The sequence below is a fragment of the Protomyctophum parallelum genome (assembly GCF_964188405.1).
Source record: "Protomyctophum parallelum genome assembly, chromosome: 14".
Classification (NCBI taxonomy): Eukaryota; Metazoa; Chordata; class Actinopteri; order Myctophiformes; family Myctophidae; genus Protomyctophum; species Protomyctophum parallelum.
Window position 1 is genome coordinate 27,022,508 of NC_139709.1, and position 18,868 is coordinate 27,041,375.

The 18,868-nt window shown below is 47.6% G+C and overlaps 1 protein-coding gene across 4 annotated transcripts in view; it reads left to right on the forward strand.

The window, feature by feature from the left end:
• The window catches only part of arhgap21b (Rho GTPase activating protein 21b), a 51,251-nt gene extending 47,743 nt beyond the window's left edge, over window positions 1-3,508 (forward strand). For 2 of the 4 annotated variants that reach the window (XM_083782023.1, XM_083782024.1), the window contains exon 24: window positions 4-1,835. In XM_083782023.1, the coding sequence (XP_083638149.1) occupies window positions 4-1,554 (1,551 nt within the window). In that variant the 3' untranslated portion in view covers window positions 1,555-1,835. The other 2 variants (XM_083782026.1, XM_083782025.1) reach the window with 2 other exon arrangements.
• The last annotated feature ends 15,360 nt before the right edge of the window (window positions 3,509-18,868 follow it).

Sequence of the window (18,868 nt, forward strand, 5' to 3'; positions counted from 1 at the left end):
CAGCAGGGCCTGTGGGGGTCTGGGAAGGATCAGTGTAGCAAAGAGATGCTGCGCTCCTCCTTCTTCGTCAGCCGCAAGCGCAAAAAGCCCAAGGACAAGGTTCACCCCAGCAGCTCCGATGACGACCTGGATGCCGTGTTCTCAAAGAAGGAGCTCCCTGACGAGCAGCCACCTCCCTGGTCCCCCGACAGCCAGACCGAGGAGGACGGGGAAACGGATGAGACGAGTGAGAGAGAGAAGCGTGGCAACAGCTCTGAGGAACAGCTCGGAAAAGCCCAGGGGAAAGAGTGGCGCTCCAGTAGCCTGACAACTCCGCCCTCCCCGTCTCCCAAATGTACCTCCCCCACCCTACGCGCCGCCTCCCCGTACACGTCACCCTCCCACTCCCCGAGCCTCGCTTGCCGCATGCCAGTGGCACACCAGTCCTCGTTGTCAGACCCGCCTTCTAACTACGACGACACTGTGTCTGACCTCGGCACCATGAACAGCACCAGCTCTCAGGCCTCTGTGCCCAGGATGAGACACGGCAGGCCGGTGGCTCTGGGACCGGATGTTGGCCCCAGTACGCTGGGAGCGGAGGTCTGCTCCATCACCTCCGACTACTCCACCACGTCCTCCATGACGTTCCTCACTGGCGCCGAGCTGAGCACCCTCAGTCCAGAGGTGCGGTCTGTGGCCGAGAGCAGGGGCGGTGACGACGCGGACGACGAGCGCAGCGAGCTCATAAGTGAGGGGAGAGCGATGGAGACGGACAGCGAGAGTGATATCTCGGTGTTCGTTGGAGTGAAAGAGGCTCGACCCGTAGAGGAGAGCCGGCAGGAGGGCATTCGACCTCTCCCCTCCCACAGACTGATTGAATGTGACACCCTTTCCAGAAAGAAAGCCGCCGCTCGTCAGAAGACTGACAGCGAGTCTTCGCTGGATGCAGTGCGGAGCGACAAAGACACAAACAGGCTGTCTGTAGCTTTGGGTTCGTTCAAGGTTCGTTCTACCGGGAGCCTCAGTTCGTCATCACGTAGTGAGTCTGAGAAGGCGGAGCCTGCTCAATGGAGGCTTAAGATCACAGACCGTCTGAAGTTCCGTCTGCGGACATCCGTGGACGACATGTTCGGCGTGGGCACCCAGAGGAGCCGGTCACCAGAGGGCCGCAGTAAGAAGAAGAACATCCGACGGAGGCACACCATGGGCGGGCAGAGGGACTTTGCCGAGCTGTCAGTGCTGGGAGATTGGCAGCAGCCGTGCGGCGTGGGCGAGTCAGCCGTGGACCGGCTGAAGCCCAAGTGCAGTTCCCAGGACTTCTCCATCAGGGACTGGATCGCCCGTGAGCGCCATCGCACCAGCAACCCGGAGTTCAGCCTGGACCTCTCTGAGAACCAGGGAGCAGCACTGTGCCAGGCGGCTCACTCCTCCGCGGAGCCACTGTCGCCGTGTCCAGCTGAGCTGTGGAACGGAGATGCTCCCCAGAGTAAGAACCTGAGCCTGTCGGCCACTCCTCACCCACATAAACTCTCTGGTGCCCAGGTGGTGCACTCAAGGTTCTATCAGTACCTGTGAAGCCCAGGTGGTGCACTCAAGGTTCTACCAGTACCTGTGAAGCCCAGGTGGTGCACTCAAGGTTCTATCAGTACCTGTGAAGCCCAGGTGGTGCACTCAAGGTTCTATCAGTACCTGTGAAGCCCAGGTGGTGCACTCAAGGTTCTATCAGTACCTGTGAAGCCCAGGTGGTGCACTCAAGGTTCTATCAGTACCTGTGAAGCCCAGGTGGTGCACTCAAGGTTCTATCAGTACCTGTGAAGCCCAGGTGGTGCACTCAAGGTTCTACCAGTACCTGTGAAGCCCAGGTGGTGCACTCAAGGTTCTATCAGTACCTGTGAAGCCCAGGTGGTGCACTCAAGGTTCTATCAGTACCTGTGAAGCAACTGTCTTTGTTCGGTTCCTCTGTCTGTGAGGTTTGTTCGTATTTGGGAGACTGTCACTAAAATGTTTTGTCTTGGATGTGAGTGATGTCAGTGAATGAGCATGTTGTACAGAAGGTGTTGTTTCTCAGTGTGTTTGTCGTGAGTCAATAACCAGGTGTGTGTGCGCGTACGTGTACTTGTGAAATGAAATGACAGTTAACTGCACATTGGGATTGTTCAGGTGACACTTATGAGGCATGGAACAAACCATTGTTAAACAATTTATTTTTATTTTTATTTTTTTAATGACAAATGACTTTGGGACAAGTTGGCAAGAGGAGTTGAATTCCTAATGGGAATTAAATTCTCCTGATTCAATTCCCAGTTATGCTGAAGACAGAAAGGACCTATTGCTCACGGCAAACTGAGCATATGAAAGTAAAGAAAGTCTGAATGGCAATGCTAAAGAATATGAACAGGTTAGCTAAGTGGCTTTAAAAGGTATACTGACATCAGTAGGAATAGCAGGAAGTAGTTGAATAAAGATCAGATTTTAGTATTGCAGAGGAACTATTTTTGTGTAACGATGAGGGTGATTGCGAGTCCTTAACCAAATGAAGAATGTACAAAATATGCTTGATGTATTACTGACTAAAAGCTTTAGTTGCTTGTGTTTTCATTTCTAAAAAGAAAAACTATGTACATATGCCCCCTTCTCTCTGTACTTGAAGACAAGTGTTTTATTTTTTGTTTTGGTACAGCCTGTGTGTGGACTGCCATAGAAGCTGTGTGCTGTCAAGGGGCCTTTACCAAGGTACATTGTGAGAGACAGAGACTGTGTTGGACTTATGCAAATATAGTGATACTGTTTTAATTCATCCCTTTTCAGTGACAGAGCAGTGAACAACATCTAAATGATGCAATATTTTCCACTGCGCAACAATTGATGCACGTGTGGTTACAATAATGCATCTGTCAGTTACTAGTGTAAGATTGCAAAAAACTAAAGGAGGAAAAAAAGAATAGAAGAATATGAATAATCAAATCAAAAAACATGTTTCTTCGCAATAGGAAGTGCCTCACAATGAACTGCAAGGGTGCCATGTCGTCTTTGTTGAGATACGTGGAGATGTTACTGTGAAGTCATTCTACAGGTTATCTTATCAAATGCCGAGCTTCCATTCCTTAGGCATTCCACTATGGTCTTAACATGTTTTATACTTTCACCTTTTTTGTTGCATTTTTTCATTTTATTTTATTTTTTATTTTTGGGATTTTAACAGAACTTGAATTTTAAATATTTCTTGTAAAATAAGTAACTTAAATGTGTATATAAATGCCATGTTTTAGCTGCTTTTTCTTTTTCTTTTTTTTTTTTGTTTCCATCAAACTGCGGGATTAATTCTAAGTACAGTATTGTGAGATCAGCCATGCCTGGATGGGTGGGTGTCGTGGGCAGGTGGTAGGTACTACTTCTCAAGGGAGAGAAACCCCTGCATATGAGCAGATTTCATTGAGCTGGACCATTTGTACCAATGTTGTGTCCTCTCTGAGAGTGAGAGAGGGGGCACAGACTCCTTAAACACTGGAAATAAATCTTGTCAATGGCAGATTTCCATGTTTGATTGTTTTATTTAACACATCACCTTTACAGCAGGAGGCTCGCCTGTCTAGAAGAGGCTCAGTCTCTGTGTGTTGCTAATATCACATACCTCTCTGAACCAATTTCTTGTGAGCACTACCATTATGTAAACTTGGAATCTCCACTAATTGTTTCACATACAGTAGTATACTTTTAAAATGTTTAATTGTAACCAAAAAGGGCTCTGAACAGGCTGATACCTTGGCCAACTTTGGAGGCATAAGTCATTGACAACTGATCTCAGGCTGGCCACATAAAGTTAATTCCTCCTTTGGAGGCACACCATTCCTATGTGGATCATGAGATCCGTGTTCTATTTTTTATTTTGGTGTTGTGAAAGAAATAGGCCTCCTGGGGCATCTTGTTGGGTCAGTGAGTGAGTAACAGTAGTTGTTTAATTCTACCACAATCTCATGGTTATGAATAAATGCAATACCCAGACTTTACACAGGAGGGCGCACTGAACTCGTCTAAAGAGTGTTTATGAACACCCATTAGACTGGGTATTATTTAGACATGTTTTAAAGATTCGCAAAAACAAGTATTAACACCACTTACATTTCAAAATGCTTTATATACAATTTGCGCACAACAATAAACAATATATTTATACATTTGTACATCAGTTGACTAGAAACCTTCACTGACAATACGAACATAACTGACATGGGGACAGCCAAGCCATTTAACAGTAACACACAATTCAAATAAACTATTTTGACAAAATAATTAAACCATTAACTCACCAATATGCCAAGTTGTAAAGTACAACCTTCATTTTTGTTTATTTTATAGCAACTGCTTTTTTTTGCCAAAAGCATGGAATTGTAGACAAAATCTTATCCAACAAACACCAGAGCATACTTTAGTTTTGGTGAGAGGCTAAAGCTCATCACATGGTGGTCCGAGTCTCAAATGGCGACTAAATAACGGGCCTTGATGTGAAAAGGGTTGAAAAGCAGTGGTGGGAGGAGGTGAGAGAAGGCGTATGTACGGCAGCAGGTGGGAGGAGGTGATGATGGGACTCCCATCATCACCTCCTCCCACCTGCCGTCATCTCTCCCATCATGGGAGAGATCTGTTGCATACTGTATGATGACATTGAGATACCATGTAAGAAGCCTAGTTTCAATGGGAGTTGTATCCGACACGTATATGGAAACGTATTGTGCCCAATTCTCATGAAAATGATACCGGAGGAAATCACATATACAGTAGGGTTCACTCGTCAAACTGGCGGTGATGAGGATGGTGATGGAAAGAACAATACGTTCAGTGTAAAAAAAAACTAATGCCATTTGTACAAAAAGAAGTGGAGAGCCGTGAGAGAACGGCCAATCTTACGCAAGGAACGCATGACCCCCCAGAGAGAGAATCAAGAGAGCGCTCAGAGCGCAACTGGGAGAAAAGAAGGAAAAAAGGAAAACCTACAGCGGCGGCGCTGCCTCGATAGCTGCATTCCATGCTGCGAGTTTCAGAGATGATTCAAAATGCATATTCTGTAATGGTAATCACAAATCCAAGAACTGTACTTAACTGACTGTTGAACTAAGAAGAGAAACACTGAGGAAACAATTAAGGCAGGTGTTTTGTATGTCTGGTAGGCGCGCATGTCGCGCGTAATTGTAGAACGCAGGGCATTCACTGTGAAGAGTGCGGGCGCAGACACCACAATACAGTTTGCAATCAAACAACCAGTCAATATACAGCGCATGATAGACGCGCCGACCACAGTGTTGCAGATGCAGTTAGTAGTGTAGCAAGCAACTGTTTGGTTCCAAAACAACCCAGAGAATTATCTGCAGGAAAGTGAAGGCTCGTTTGAGAAATATTAAGAACAATCAAAGCATTGATGTCCATTTATTGGAAACACCCAAGTTGAGCTCTTCTATGATTAAAGCGCCAAACGGAAAGATAAGGAGGGACTTGGAAGCAAAAGGAATGCCCATAGCAGATGTACCCATCATAGGGATGGATGCAGTGGAATTAGGAGTCCTAATTGGCGGAGACCAAGTCACAGGAAAAATGGAGAGACTGAATGAAGGACTAGTTGCACTGGAAAGTGTATTTGGATGGCTGGTGCAAGGAGAAGTCACCACGCTAAATATCATAACTGAAGTTGTGGACATTGATAGATTTTCACATTCAGAACCGTGTTAATCAGACCAGTGTGTGTCCATGTGGAAACCTCGTATGAATCTGATCTCAGGTCAGAATGGGTTAATCAGACCAGTGTGTGTCCATGTGGAAACCTCGTATGAATCTGATCTCAGGTCAGAATGGGTTAAATACTAGTACTACTGAAGTTTCACTTGTACGTTTGGGTAAGAAACTGTTTTTCTTTTTTTTTATCAGCTTGCAGAGACTTTTTGTCTAATCACGTGGTCTGGTTCTTTATTTTCTTTACTTTATACGATAAAGCGTCCAGTACAGGAGTTATGTACAATTTGTCAATTTGCAGGTATTTAGAACAAAATTATAGACTCAAAATCTATACATGCTGCAAGTGCTCCGTCTTCCAATAAATAAGGTTTATCAAGTAGAAATACATGTTTGGTTATGGTGACATACATTTTGTGCGTTGTACATTTACATGACATTGGCAGTTATAAATAAAATTGATATAAATTAACATGTTTTGAGTACTGAGTTATTTCACCGAGCTGGTCAGTTCAGGTGAAGAAGTTTAAATGGTTTAATGTTTGAAATTATGTTAATTAATTTATTATTAGCCAAATTTGTTTGATACATATCAAGTAGTGTCTAATGGGGGTCTAATGGGGGCTCAACAAATGTGGATTTGGGAACAACTGCAGACTGCAGTACAGTATTACGTTATTAACAGATCCCTGATTGATCTAAAACGAATCCACAAATCACCAACAACACAGCAATAAGGCATTAAAACGTTTCCTTTGGAAAGTCAGAAAGTGACGTGCAAAATAAAAAATTAAATCTGCCAATTTATACACACTATGTTACACGTATACCGACGGTAGGATACCGTGTCTTTTAGGGGCGTTTCTGTGGTCAAGATAGGGCTTTTTTTTGGTACTGTAGCGTAGCCTACCTGTCAGTTCTGCTGCTGGAGTCGGGTCTTCATGTAGGGCGCGTTCGGCTATGCGCACCGGGAATGTGGTCAGTTTGTTGAGTGTGGTGGGCGGTGACGTCACAGAGTGCGTTCAGTGTGCCTTATTTACGAACGACCAGTTACAACACACCATTCACACTGAGCAACCCTACCCTCAGGGTAGGGTTGCTCAGTGCGTGCACTCGGCACACCCGGTGCGCAGCGCACTGGATTTTCGAACGACAACGCACTGAGTGCACTGAATAAACGAACGACAAGAGAGCACACCAGTGCGTTCAGGGCGCATTTCCGAACGCGCCCGTAGGCTATAGCCTATGTGGTCTTCAATGTATAGCCTATGTGGCGTGAACACTAAATCCAGGCTAAAATCGCGAGATAGTCAGCAAGTCGTTAATTACAGAAGTATTTCACACACCTTTGATTCGCTGTAATAAAGGAACTAAAAGGTGATCATGAAGCAGAGGGAAACACAAAAGTCAGTTGGCAGCGCCACAGCCCAGCGACACCCACGTTGTGGCCAGAAATGTCACTCCGTTTGTAAGCTAAAGGATCCCACATAATGTAGGTTTGTAATAATGTTGTTTTTTGATGAATTGAACAATGTGGACTTTTGATGAATTGAACAATGTGGACCCTCTAAAACAAGTGTAATGCTTAATTGGGTCGTCCACTCACAGTTAACAGTCTTTGTATTGAGTTTGTGCTTGAAATGTACTGTAATTCTACAAACTATTAATAAAATATTTAAATCAATCAATCAAACCAGAGCTAGACTACACCATGATATATTATTAGGAGTACAATAACTTTGCATTGTGAATAAAAAGGTATAGCCACAGTGGGGTTGCAGTGTAATGTAATGCTGAAGGTTTAATCACAGGGCTGTCTGCTTTATGTAGGCTACTATGATTAAACGTGCATTCTGGTATTGTGAATCAATGATTGAGAAAAACATCAGAGGGGTTTGAACCCGTGAAGTTATATAAAGTTTAATTCAAAGTCGGGTGTCTAAACCGCTAGACCACTGAGGACGCTGCCAGGAAGGGGACTCATGTCTGTATTGACTATTTATAAGCCGTGACGTAACCCGCTTCCGGGTCTTACTCAAGAAAGCTCCACGTCCTCGCGGGCGTGGCCTCACGTCATACCCGGAAGGAAGTGCCGCCCCCCCTCAAATCAAGAAAGCTCCACGTCCTCGCGGGCGTGGCCTCACGTCATACCCGGAAGGAAGTGCCGCCCCCCCTCAAATACGGAAGAGACGCGTGGAGGGGGTTTTGCTCAGTGTTGTTTTGCCACGTCACCATGTCGGTCGTCGTCGTGTCCGCAGCAAGCAGGTACGTTCAATGTTATTTAATACTTAACGTTGTTGTTGTTCAAACATCTGTGATCACTTTATATGTTAACTTGTTGTGATGTTTATATATTATGTTCGTGCCACTCTGTAAAACCGTGTTCCAGTAGCCGTATGGTTACTCTCGGCGCCTAGTAGACAACAGGGCCCGGGTTCGAGTCCCCATCGAGGACTGAGAGTTAGCTTCATTCTTACCAAACTAGCACAATTGTTTTAGCTTTTCTCGTCGAGGTCCATTATTCATTCAGTATTTGAGCCTAAAAATGGTGGTCCCGTGGCTCAGATACGGAATGAATAAAGGACCTCGACTTGATGCAAACAAACAGTGTTGTGTTTGTTAAGAAGAAAATAAACTCGGTCATCGACTGGGAAGTGAACCCGTGCCCGGATGGTCATATACCATCGGCTTAACCATTCGGCTACTGGATCATGGTTTTATAAAGTAGTAGTAGTAACATATATGAACACAACACAGTAGGAACAAAGCATTCTGGGATGCACGCTAGTTCGTTAGCTAGCTAGCGTGCTGCCGTCGTGAACGTGCACAATGATAGTCAACGGACCAGCGCGTTCATGTGTTTGGGGCCAGGCTGCAATACCTTCATTCGGCCACTATGTCCATTTCGCCTCAGGGTTTCCTCTGGGTGCCTTCTCTATTCATAATATACTCTATGCTCACAATGGTGGTCCGTGGCTGAATAAATAATCGACTAGAGGTGAACAGAGTAGTGTTTAGATGGTTCTGTTATGACTGCATGCTGTAGTGTTTAGATGGTTCTGTTATGACTGAATGTTGTAGTATTTAGATGGTTCTGTTATGACTTCCCCTCTGCATGTTGTAGTGTTTAGATGGTTCTGTTATGACTTCTCCTCTGCATGCTGTAGTGTTTAGATGGTTCTGTTATGACTGCATGTCGTAGTATTACTATTTAGATGGTTCTGTTATGACTTCCCCTCTGCATGTTGTAGTATTTAGATGGTTCTGTTATGACTTCTCCTCTGCATGCTGTAGTATTTAGATGGTTCTGTTATGACTTCTCCTCTGCATGCTGTAGTATTTAGATGGTTCTGTTATGACTGCATGCTGTAGTGTTTAGATGGTTCTGTTATGACTGAATGTTGTAGTATTTAGATGGTTCTGTTATGACTTCCCCTCTGCATGTTGTAGTGTTTAGATGGTTCTGTTATGACTTCTCCTCTGCATGCTGTAGTGTTTAGATGGTTCTGTTATGACTGCATGTCGTAGTATTTAGATGGTTCTGTTATGACTTCCCCTCTGCATGTTGTAGTGTTTAGATGGTTCTGTTATGACTTCTCCTCTGCATGCTGTAGTATTTAGATGGTTCTGTTATGACTTCTCCTCTGCATGCTGTAGTATTTAGATGGTTCTGTTATGACTTCCCCTCTGCATGCTGTAGTGTTTAGATGGTTCTGTTATGACTTCTCCTCTGCATGCTGTAGTATTTAGATGGTTCTGTTATGACTTCTCCTCTGCATGTTGTAGTATTTAGATGGTTCTGTTATGACTTCTCCTCTGCATGCTGTAGTGTTTAGATGGTTCTGTTATGACTTCTCCTCTGCATGCTGTAGTGTTTAGATGGTTCTGCTATGACTTCTCCTCTGCATGTTGTAGTGTTTAGATGGTTCTGTTATGACTTCTCCTCTGCATGCTGTAGTGTTTAGATGGTTCTGTTATGACTTCTCCTCTGCATGCTGTAGTGTTTAGATGGTTCTGTTATGACTTCTCCTCTGCATGTTGTAGTGTTTAGATGGTTCTGTTATGACTTCTCCTCTGCATGTTGTAGTGTTTAGATGGTTCTGTTATGACTTCTCCTCTGCATGCTGTAGTGTTTAGATGGTTCTGTTATGACTTCTCCTCTGCATGTTGTAGTGTTTAGAATGGGGGTGGGCAACTTTGACGATAGAGACTATATTTCCACAGTCCACTATATTTCCACTCTCACTCCAGAGGGCCACGTTGCATATTACTGTTGTAGCAAAAATAGCCGATGTACAAGCTCAAAACGCGTCGCAGTGCAACGCGTTTGGGGCTTATTGATCAGCTATTTTTTCCCCAAGACGGTGGATTGTGGCCCATGCCTTCCTGCTGTTATTTGTCATGTTGGTGTTCTCTATATCTTTTCGTCCTGGGCATGACGTTAAACTGTTCCGTTCGAGAGGACCGGCGACCCTCGAATGTAAACAGCCACGAAAGGAAACTATGTGTGTGTGAGGTGTTCTCTATCATTTCATTCCAGTACTACTACTTTGGGTAGTGGCTGGACGTTTGTGTAGATATTGAAAAGGAGGGGGCGAGCAGGCTACCTTGTGGTAGGCCGTTCTTTTGGGCTTTCCATTTACTCCTCTGGTCATTTAACTGGACATAGAAGCGCCTGTTGTTGAGGAGGCTTTTCCTGACCATTGTGCGGTGTTGGACAGTGTCGTAGGCAGCAGAGAGATCTCTGAATGCTGCTCCAGTTATTTGTTTTCCCTCAAACCCATCCTCAATGTGTTGGGTGAGGTTGAGCTCTGTCCAGCACAGGAGCGGCCAGGACGGAAACCAGCTTGGTCTTTAGTCAGCTTGGTGTCTATGAGTGGCAACGAGGCGTTGGAGTAGCAGCTTCTCATATAGCCTTGTAGGTGATGCAGAGGGAAATGGGTTGGTAGCTCTTTGTGGATAATGGGTCTTTGCCAGGTTTAAGGATTGCAACCACTTTGGCCTTTTCCCAGACAGAAGGGATGGTTTTCTGTGCTATGCATGTGTTCAGCATCCCCACAAGCCAGGTCTTTGCGTTGGGTCCCAGGTGCTGTAACATTTCTGCCAGTAGGTCATCAATCCCTGCTGCTTTTCCGGGTTTCAACTTTCCCATTGCAGTTTCAAGTTCTTCTAGGTCGAAGGGTTTGGTTTGAGGGCTGGCTGATTGTGGTTGGTCTGATACCACTGTGCGATGGTATTCTCCTGTGGGTCGGTGGCGGTCTTGGTCACAACTGGTGGCCAACAGTTGTAACCAACACCGCCACCGACTCACATAGAATACCATCGCACAGTGGTATCAGACCAACCACAATCAGCCAGCCCTCAAACCAAACCCTTCGACTTAGAAGAACGTGAAACTGCAATGGGAAAGTTGAAACCCGGAAAAGCAGCAGGGATTGATGGCATACTGGCAGAAATGATACAGCACCTGGGACCTAACGCAAGGACCTGGCTTGTGGGGATGCTGAACACATGCATAGCACAGAAAACCATCCCTTCTGTTTGGAAAAAGGCCAAAGTGGTTGCAATCCATAAACCTGGCAAAGACCCATTATCCCCGAAGAGCTACCGACCCATTTCCTTCCTCTGCATCACCTACAAGCTCTATGAGAGGCACTAACATTTCTGAACAGACTATATTTACATCAATATGTCTGGGTCCCCACCTACTCACTCAGGGTTGACGTGTCACACCTGCAGTGATGGGAGGGGCACCAAAATGTGGTGTTTTGATTGGTTGATGGGGGCACTCCCTTAGTATAAAAGTGTATGTTTTGTGTACACATGACCTGATGAAGATCAAATAGATCGAAACGTTGTCAGTATTTCAATACAGAACGTTTTTTTTATACCTGTGATGTGCGGGCTCCATCCAATACCTACACCAGTTGTGTTGCAACATAGTTTGCTGTGACTGTTGTGAATTATGGGTGGTGTGGTCTTTGCCAAGACGGTGGATTGTGGCTCATGCCTTCCTGCTGTTATTTGTCATGTTGGTGTTCTCTATATCTTTTCGTCCTGGGCATGACGTTAAACTGTTCCGTTCGAGAGGACCGGCGACCCTCAAATGTAAACAGGAGTAGCAGCCTCTCTTGTAGGTGATGCAGAGGAGGGAAATGGGTCGGTAGCTCTTTGGGGATGATGGGTCTTTGCCAGGTTTGGGGATTGCAACCACTTTGGCCTTTCTCCAGACAGAAGGGATGGTTTTCTGTGCCATGCATGTATTCAGCATCCCTACGAGCCAGGTGTTTGCGTTAGGTTCCAGGTGCTGTATAATTTCTGCCAGTATGTCATCAATCCCTGCTGCTTTTCCGGGTTTCAACTTTCCCATTGCGGTTTCGAGTTCTTCTAGGTCGAAGGGTTTGGTTTGAGGGCTGGCTGATTGTGGTTGGTCTGATGCCACTGTGCAATGGTAATCTCCTGTGTGTCGGCGGCGGTGTTGGTTACGACTGTTGGCCACCAGTTGTGATGCAACAGAGTTCGCTGTGACCGTTGTGAATTATGGGTGGCTCCCTGAGGTCCTTGATCCCCATGGGGTCCAACAGTGGCCATTGAAGCGTGCACACACACATGCACACATGGACCTTTAAATTAACAACAACACAAAAACTAAGGCGCTGGTGTCGGACTTCTGGTTTACCGGAACGGGGTTCAACTCCCTGCAGTGCCCTGCTCAATGTGTTGTATTTCATTCATTGGTCCATGGTCTCAGGTCATTGAGCGGCGCGCTATAGTGCGCGATTCTTCATCTCCATCCAATAACTACACCAGTTGTGACGCAATAGAGTTTGCTGTGACCGTTGTGAATTATGGGTGGTGTGGTCTTTGCCAAGACGGTGGATTGTGGCCCATGCCTTCCTGCTGTTATTTGTCATGTTGGTGTTCTCTATATCTTTTCGTCCTGGGCATGACGTTAAACTGTTCCGTTCGAGAGGACCGGCGACCCTCGAATGTAAACAGCCACAAAAGGAAACTATGTGTGTGTGAGGTGTTCTCTATCATTTAATTCCAGACTTTCCTTCGTTCATTCCCAACTTCACTGTCTATCTCCTGTGTTCTCCATTCATCTTGAGCGATACACAGTCGTCTGATGTGCGGGGGGAGGTGCCGGCTAGCGCATAAAGGCACGGGACAGGTGTTGTCTTGACGCATCCCGTGTTGATGCGACAGGTGTCATTTAGGGCTGTGTCGACCAATTTGGTGTGACGTGATCGGCTCCAGCTTGAGCAGGCATACTCTGCTGTAGAGAAAGACAGGGCCATGGCAGTTGCACAGATTGTTTGTGGGTCTGCGCCCCTCTTGGATTTCACTAGTTTTCACAGGATGTTATTGTGGGTGTTGACCGTGGCTTTTGTGTTCTCCAGGTGTTTTTTGAAGAAGAGTGTCCTGTCCAGTGTAACTCCAAGATACATGGGGTGGGTATGGTTGGAGAGTTTGTGACCATCCCAAGTGACGCTCAGTTCTTTTTTCGCGTCTCGGTTCCTCAGGTGGAAGCTGCATAGTTGGGTTTGTGTGTCTTTCTTTTTCTGTCTTTCTTTCTTAGGACGGAGATCAAGGTAGACGCCGTTGGAAGGCTCAACACAAGCCGGTGCCCCTAGAGATCCATCCCAAAGCTTCCCTCAGGGAGCCCAGCATGCCAGCTAGCCAGCAAGCCTGCCCAGTCAGCGAACGCAGCCAGTCAGCTCCGCCAGTCAGCCAGTGTAGATAGTCAGGCTGCCAAGCCAGAGCATATCAGCCCTTGCAGTCAGCCACTGCAGCCATGCCAGCCTTGCTCAGTCAGCTCAGCCAGGCCTCTCTCGAGGCCTGGCTCTCTGTCTGCCTGGCCCGGTCTGCCCCGCCCTGCCTTGCAGCAACAGAACCAGCCTTTCTGGCAAGCCAGCCAGCTCAGAATGCGAGCTGAGCAAGCCAGTGCAGCAACAAGCCCAGACTAGGTTACTGCAGCCTTACTGTGCAGCCACAGCCACTCAGCGGAGATCAGCAGGAGCTGGCCAGGCTCCAACCCTTGCAGCGCAGCCTTAGGCCGGATAGTCCCCCTGCCTGCACTTTGTTGCCTTCCTGGCCTGTCTGCCTGCCTAGGCGCCTCGGTCTTCCTGTCTGTCTGCCTTGGCCTGCCTGTCTGAAACTGGTTAAGACTAACTGCGTGCTTGCCAGCTGCGCTGGCTTGCTGAGCTCGTATTCTGAGCTGGCTGGCTTGCTAGCAAGGCTGGTTCTGTTGCTGCAAGGCAGGGCAGGGCAGACCGGGCCAGGCAGACAGAGAGCCAGGCCTCGAGAGAGGCCTGGCTGAGCTGACTGAGCAAGGCTGGTATGGCTGCAATGGCGGACTGCAAGGGCTGATATGCTCTGGCTTGTCAGCCTGACTTTCTACACTGGCTGACTGGCGGAGCTGGCTGGCTGCGTTGGCTGACTGGGCGGGCTTGCTGGCTAGCTGGCTTGCTGGACTCCCTGAGGGAAGCTTTGGGATGGATCTCTAGGGGCATCGGCTTGTGTTGAGCCTTCCAACGGCGTCTACCTTGATCTTCATCCTAAGAAAGACAGACAGAAAAAGAAAGACACACACAAAGTCAACTATGCAGCTTCCACATGAGGAAGGCAGGCAGGAAGGCAGGCACGCAGGCACAAGCTGCCTGCGTGCTTGCTTCGCCCTCCAGTTGCTGCTCCAGTTATTTGTTTTCTCTCAAACCCATCCTCAATGTGTTGGGTGAGGTTGAGCTCTGTCCAGCACAGGACGGGACGGAAACCACCTTGGTCTTTAGTCAGCTTGGTGTCTATGAGTGGTATGAGGCGTTGGAGTAGCAGCCTCTCTTGTAGGTGATGCAGAGGAGGGAAATGGGTCGGTAGCTCTTTGAGGATGATGGGTCTTTGCCAGGTTTGGGGATTGCAACCACTTTGGCCTTTCTCCAGACAGAAGGGATGGTTTTCTGTGCCATGCATGTGTTCAGCATCCCCACGAGCCAGGTCTTTGCGTTAGGTTCCAGGTGCTGTATCATTTCTGCCAGTATGTCATCAATCCCTGCTGCTTTTCCGGGTTTCAACTTTCCCATTGCAGTTTCGAGTTCTTCTAGGTCGAAGGGTTTGGTTTGAGAGCTGGCTGATTGTGGTTGGTCTGATACCACTGTGCGATTGTATTCTCCTTTGGGTCGGCGGCGGTGTTGGTTACGACTGTTGGCCACCAGTTGTGATGCAACAGAGTTCGCTGTGACCGTTGTGAATTATGGGTGGCTCCCTGAGGTCCTTGATCCCCATGGGGTCCAACAGTGGTGAAGCGTGCACACACACATGCACACATGCACCTACACACGCACAGGCGCACATGCGTATGCACACCTGGACCTTTAAATGAACAACAACACAAAAACTAAGGCACTGGTGTCGGACTTCTGGTTTACCGGAACGGGGTTCAACTCCCTGCAGTGCCCTGCTCAAATGTGTTGTATTTCATTCATTGGTCCATGGTCTCAGGTCATTGAGCGGCGCGCTATTGTGCGCGATTCTTCATCATTGTTGAGGATTTTTTAAAGGTGAAAATCAAGGAAAAGCAAAAGGCTATAGTCCATGGTCACGGACCGCATACTGGTCAAGGTCATTTATACTGGGGAAGATCATTTACTAGTCTTGTAAAGGTCATTTACACTGGTCAAGGTCATTTACTAGTCTCATGAAGGTAATTTATACTGGTCACAGTCATATACTGGTCACGGTCATTTCTACTGGTGAAGGTCATTTATACTGGTCAAGGTCATTTGTACTTGTCAAGGTCATTTATACTGGTCAAGGTCATTTACTAGCCTTATTGAAGGTAATTTATACTGCTCAAGGTCATTGATATTGGTCAAGGTCATTAAGTGGCACGCTATAGTGCGCGATTCTTCATCATTGTTGAGGATTTGAAAAAAGGTTAAATCGCAGAAAAGCGAAAGGCTAAAGTCCATGGTCACGGAGGGCATACTATAGTATGTTGTTTTTCATTTTTTGGTGGTGTGCGGGCTCCATCCAATAACTACACCAGTTGTGATGCAATAGAGTTTGCTGTGACCGTTGTGAATTATGGGTGGTGTGGTCTTTGCCAAGACGGTGGATTGTGGCCCATGCCTTCCTGCTGTTATTTGTCATGTTGGTGTTCTCTATATCTTTTCGTCCTGGGCATGACGTTAAACTGTTCCGTTCGAGAGGACCGGCGACCCTCGAATGTAAACAGCCACAAAAGGAAACTATGTGTGTGTGAGGTGTTCTCTATCATTTCATTCCAGACTTTCCTTCGTTCATTCCCAACTTCACTGTCTATCTCCTGTGTTCTCCATTCATCTTGAGCGATACACAGTCGTCTGATGTGCGGGGGGAGGTGCCGGCTAGCGCATAAAGGCACGGGACAGGTGTTGTCTTGACGCATCCCGTGTTGATGCGACAGGTGTCATTTAGGGCTGTGTCGACCAATTTGGTGTGACGTGATCGGCTCCAGCTTGAGCAGGCATACTCTGCTGTAGAGAAAGACAGGGCCATGGCAGTTGCACAGATTGTTTGTGGGTCTGCGCCCCTCTTGGAGTTCACTAGTTTTCACAGGATGTTATTGTGGGTGTTGACCGTGGCTTTTGTGTTCTCCAGGTGTTTTTTGAAGAAGAGTGTCCTGTCCAGTGTAACTCCAAGATACATGGGGTGGGTATGGTTGGAGAGTTTGTGACCATCCCAAGTGACGCTCAGTTCTTTTTTCGCGTCTCGGTTCCTCAGGTGGAAGCTGCATAGTTGGGTTTGTGTGTGTCTTTCTTTTTCTGTCTTTCTTTCTTAGGACGGAGATCAAGGTAGACGCCGTTGGAAGGCTCAACACAAGCCGATGCCCCTAGAGATCCATCCCAAAGCTTCCCTCAGGGAGCCCAGCAAGCCAGCTAGCCAGCAAGCCTGCCCAGTCAGCGAACGCAGCCAGTCAGCTCCGCCAGTCAGCCAGTGTAGAAAGTCAGGCTGCCAAGCCAGAGCATATCAGCCCTTGCAGTCAGCCACTGCAGCCATGCCAGCCTTGCTCAGTCAGCTCAGCCAGGCCTCTCTCGAGGCCTGGCTCTCTGTCTGCCTGGCCCGGTCTGCCCCGCCCTGCCTTGCAGCAACAGAACCAGCCTTTCTGGCAAGCCAGCCAGCTCAGAATGCGAGCTGAGCAAGCCAGTGCAGCAACAAGCCCAGACTAGGTTACTGCAGCCTTACTGTGCAGCCACAGCCACTCAGCGGAGATCAGCAGGAGCTGGCCAGGCTCCAACCCTTGCAGCGCAGCCTTAGGCCGGATAGTCCCCCTGCCTGCACTTTGTTGCCTTCCTGGCCTGTCTGCCTGCCTAGGCGCCTCGGTCTTCCTGTCTGTCTGCCTTGGCCTGCCTGTCTGAAACTGGTTAAGACTAACTGCGTGCTTGCCAGCTGCGCTGGCTTGCTGAGCTCGTATTCTGAGCTGGCTGGCTTGCTAGCAAGGCTGGTTCTGTTGCTGCAAGGCAGGGCAGGGCAGACCGGGCCAGGCAGACAGAGAGCCAGGCCTCGAGAGAGGCCTGGCTGAGCTGACTGAGCAAGGCTGGTATGGCTGCAATGGCGGACTGCAAGGGCTGATATGCTCTGGCTTGTCAGCCTGACTTTCTACACTGGCTGACTGGCGGAGCTGGCTGGCTGCGTTGGCTGACTGGGCGGGCTTGCTGGCTAGCTGGCTTGCTGGACTCCCTGAGGGAAGCTTTGGGATGGATCTCTAGGGGCATCGGCTTGTGTTGAGCCTTCCAACGGCGTCTACCTTGATCTTCATCCTAAGAAAGACAGACAGAAAAAGAAAGACACACACAAAGTCAACTATGCAGCTTCCACATGAGGAAGGCAGGCAGGAAGGCAGGCAGGCACGCAGGCAGGCACAAGCTGCCTGCGTGCTTGCTTCGCCCTCCAGTTGCTGCTCCAGTTATTTGTTTTCCCTCAAACCCATCCTCAATGTGTTGGGTGAGGTTGAGCTCTGTCCAGCACAGGACGGGACGGAAACCACCTTGGTCTTTAGTCAGCTTGGTGTCTATGAGTGGTATGAGGCGTTGGAGTAGCAGCCTCTCTTGTAGGTGATGCAGAGGAGGGAAATGGGTCGGTAGCTCTTTGAGGATGATGGGTCTTTGCCAGGTTTGGGGATTGCAACCACTTTGACCTTTCTCCAGACAGAAGGGATGGTTTTCTGTGCCATGCATGTGTTCAGCATCCCCACGAGCCAGGTCTTTGCGTTAGGTTCCAGGTGCTGTATAATTATTGCCAGTATGTCATCAATCCCTGCTGCTTTTCCGGGTTTCGAGTTCTTCTAGGTCGAATGGTTTGGTTTGAGGGCTGGCTGATTGTGGTTGGTCTGATACCACTGTGCGATGGTATTCTCCTGTGGGTCGGCGGCGGTGTTGGTTACGACTGTTGGCCACCAGTTGTGATGCAACAGAGTTCGCTGTGACCGTTGTGAATTATGGGTGGCTCCCTGAGGTCCTTGATCCCCATGGGGTCCAACAGTGGTCATTGAAGCGTGCACACACACATGCACACATGCACCTACACACGCACAGGTGCACATGCGTATGCACACCTGGACCTTTAAATTAACAACAACACAAAAACTAAGGCACTGGTGTCGGACTTCTGGTTTACCGGAACGGGGTTCAACTCCCTGCAGTGCCCTGCTCAATGTGTTGTATTTCATTCATTGGTCCATGGTCTCAGGTCATTGAGCGGCGCGCTATAGTGCGCGATTCTTCATCATTGTTGAGGATTTTTTAAAGGTGAAAATCAAGGAAAAGCAAAAGGCTATAGTCCATGGTCACGGACCGCATACTGGTCAAGGTCATTTATACTGGTGAAGATCATTTACTAGTCTTATAAAGGTCATTTATACTGGTCACGGTCATTTACTAGTCTCATGAAGGTCATGTATACTGGTCACAGTCATATACTGGTCACGGTCATTTCTACTGGTGAAGGTCATTTATACTGGTCAAGGTCATTTGTACTTGTCAAGGTCATTTATACTGGTCAAGGTAATTTACTAGTCTTATTGAAGGTAATTTATACTGCTCAAGGTCATTGATATTGGTCAAGGTCATTAAGTGGCACGCTATAGTGCACGATTCTTCATCATTGTTGAGGATTTGAAAAAAGGTTAAAT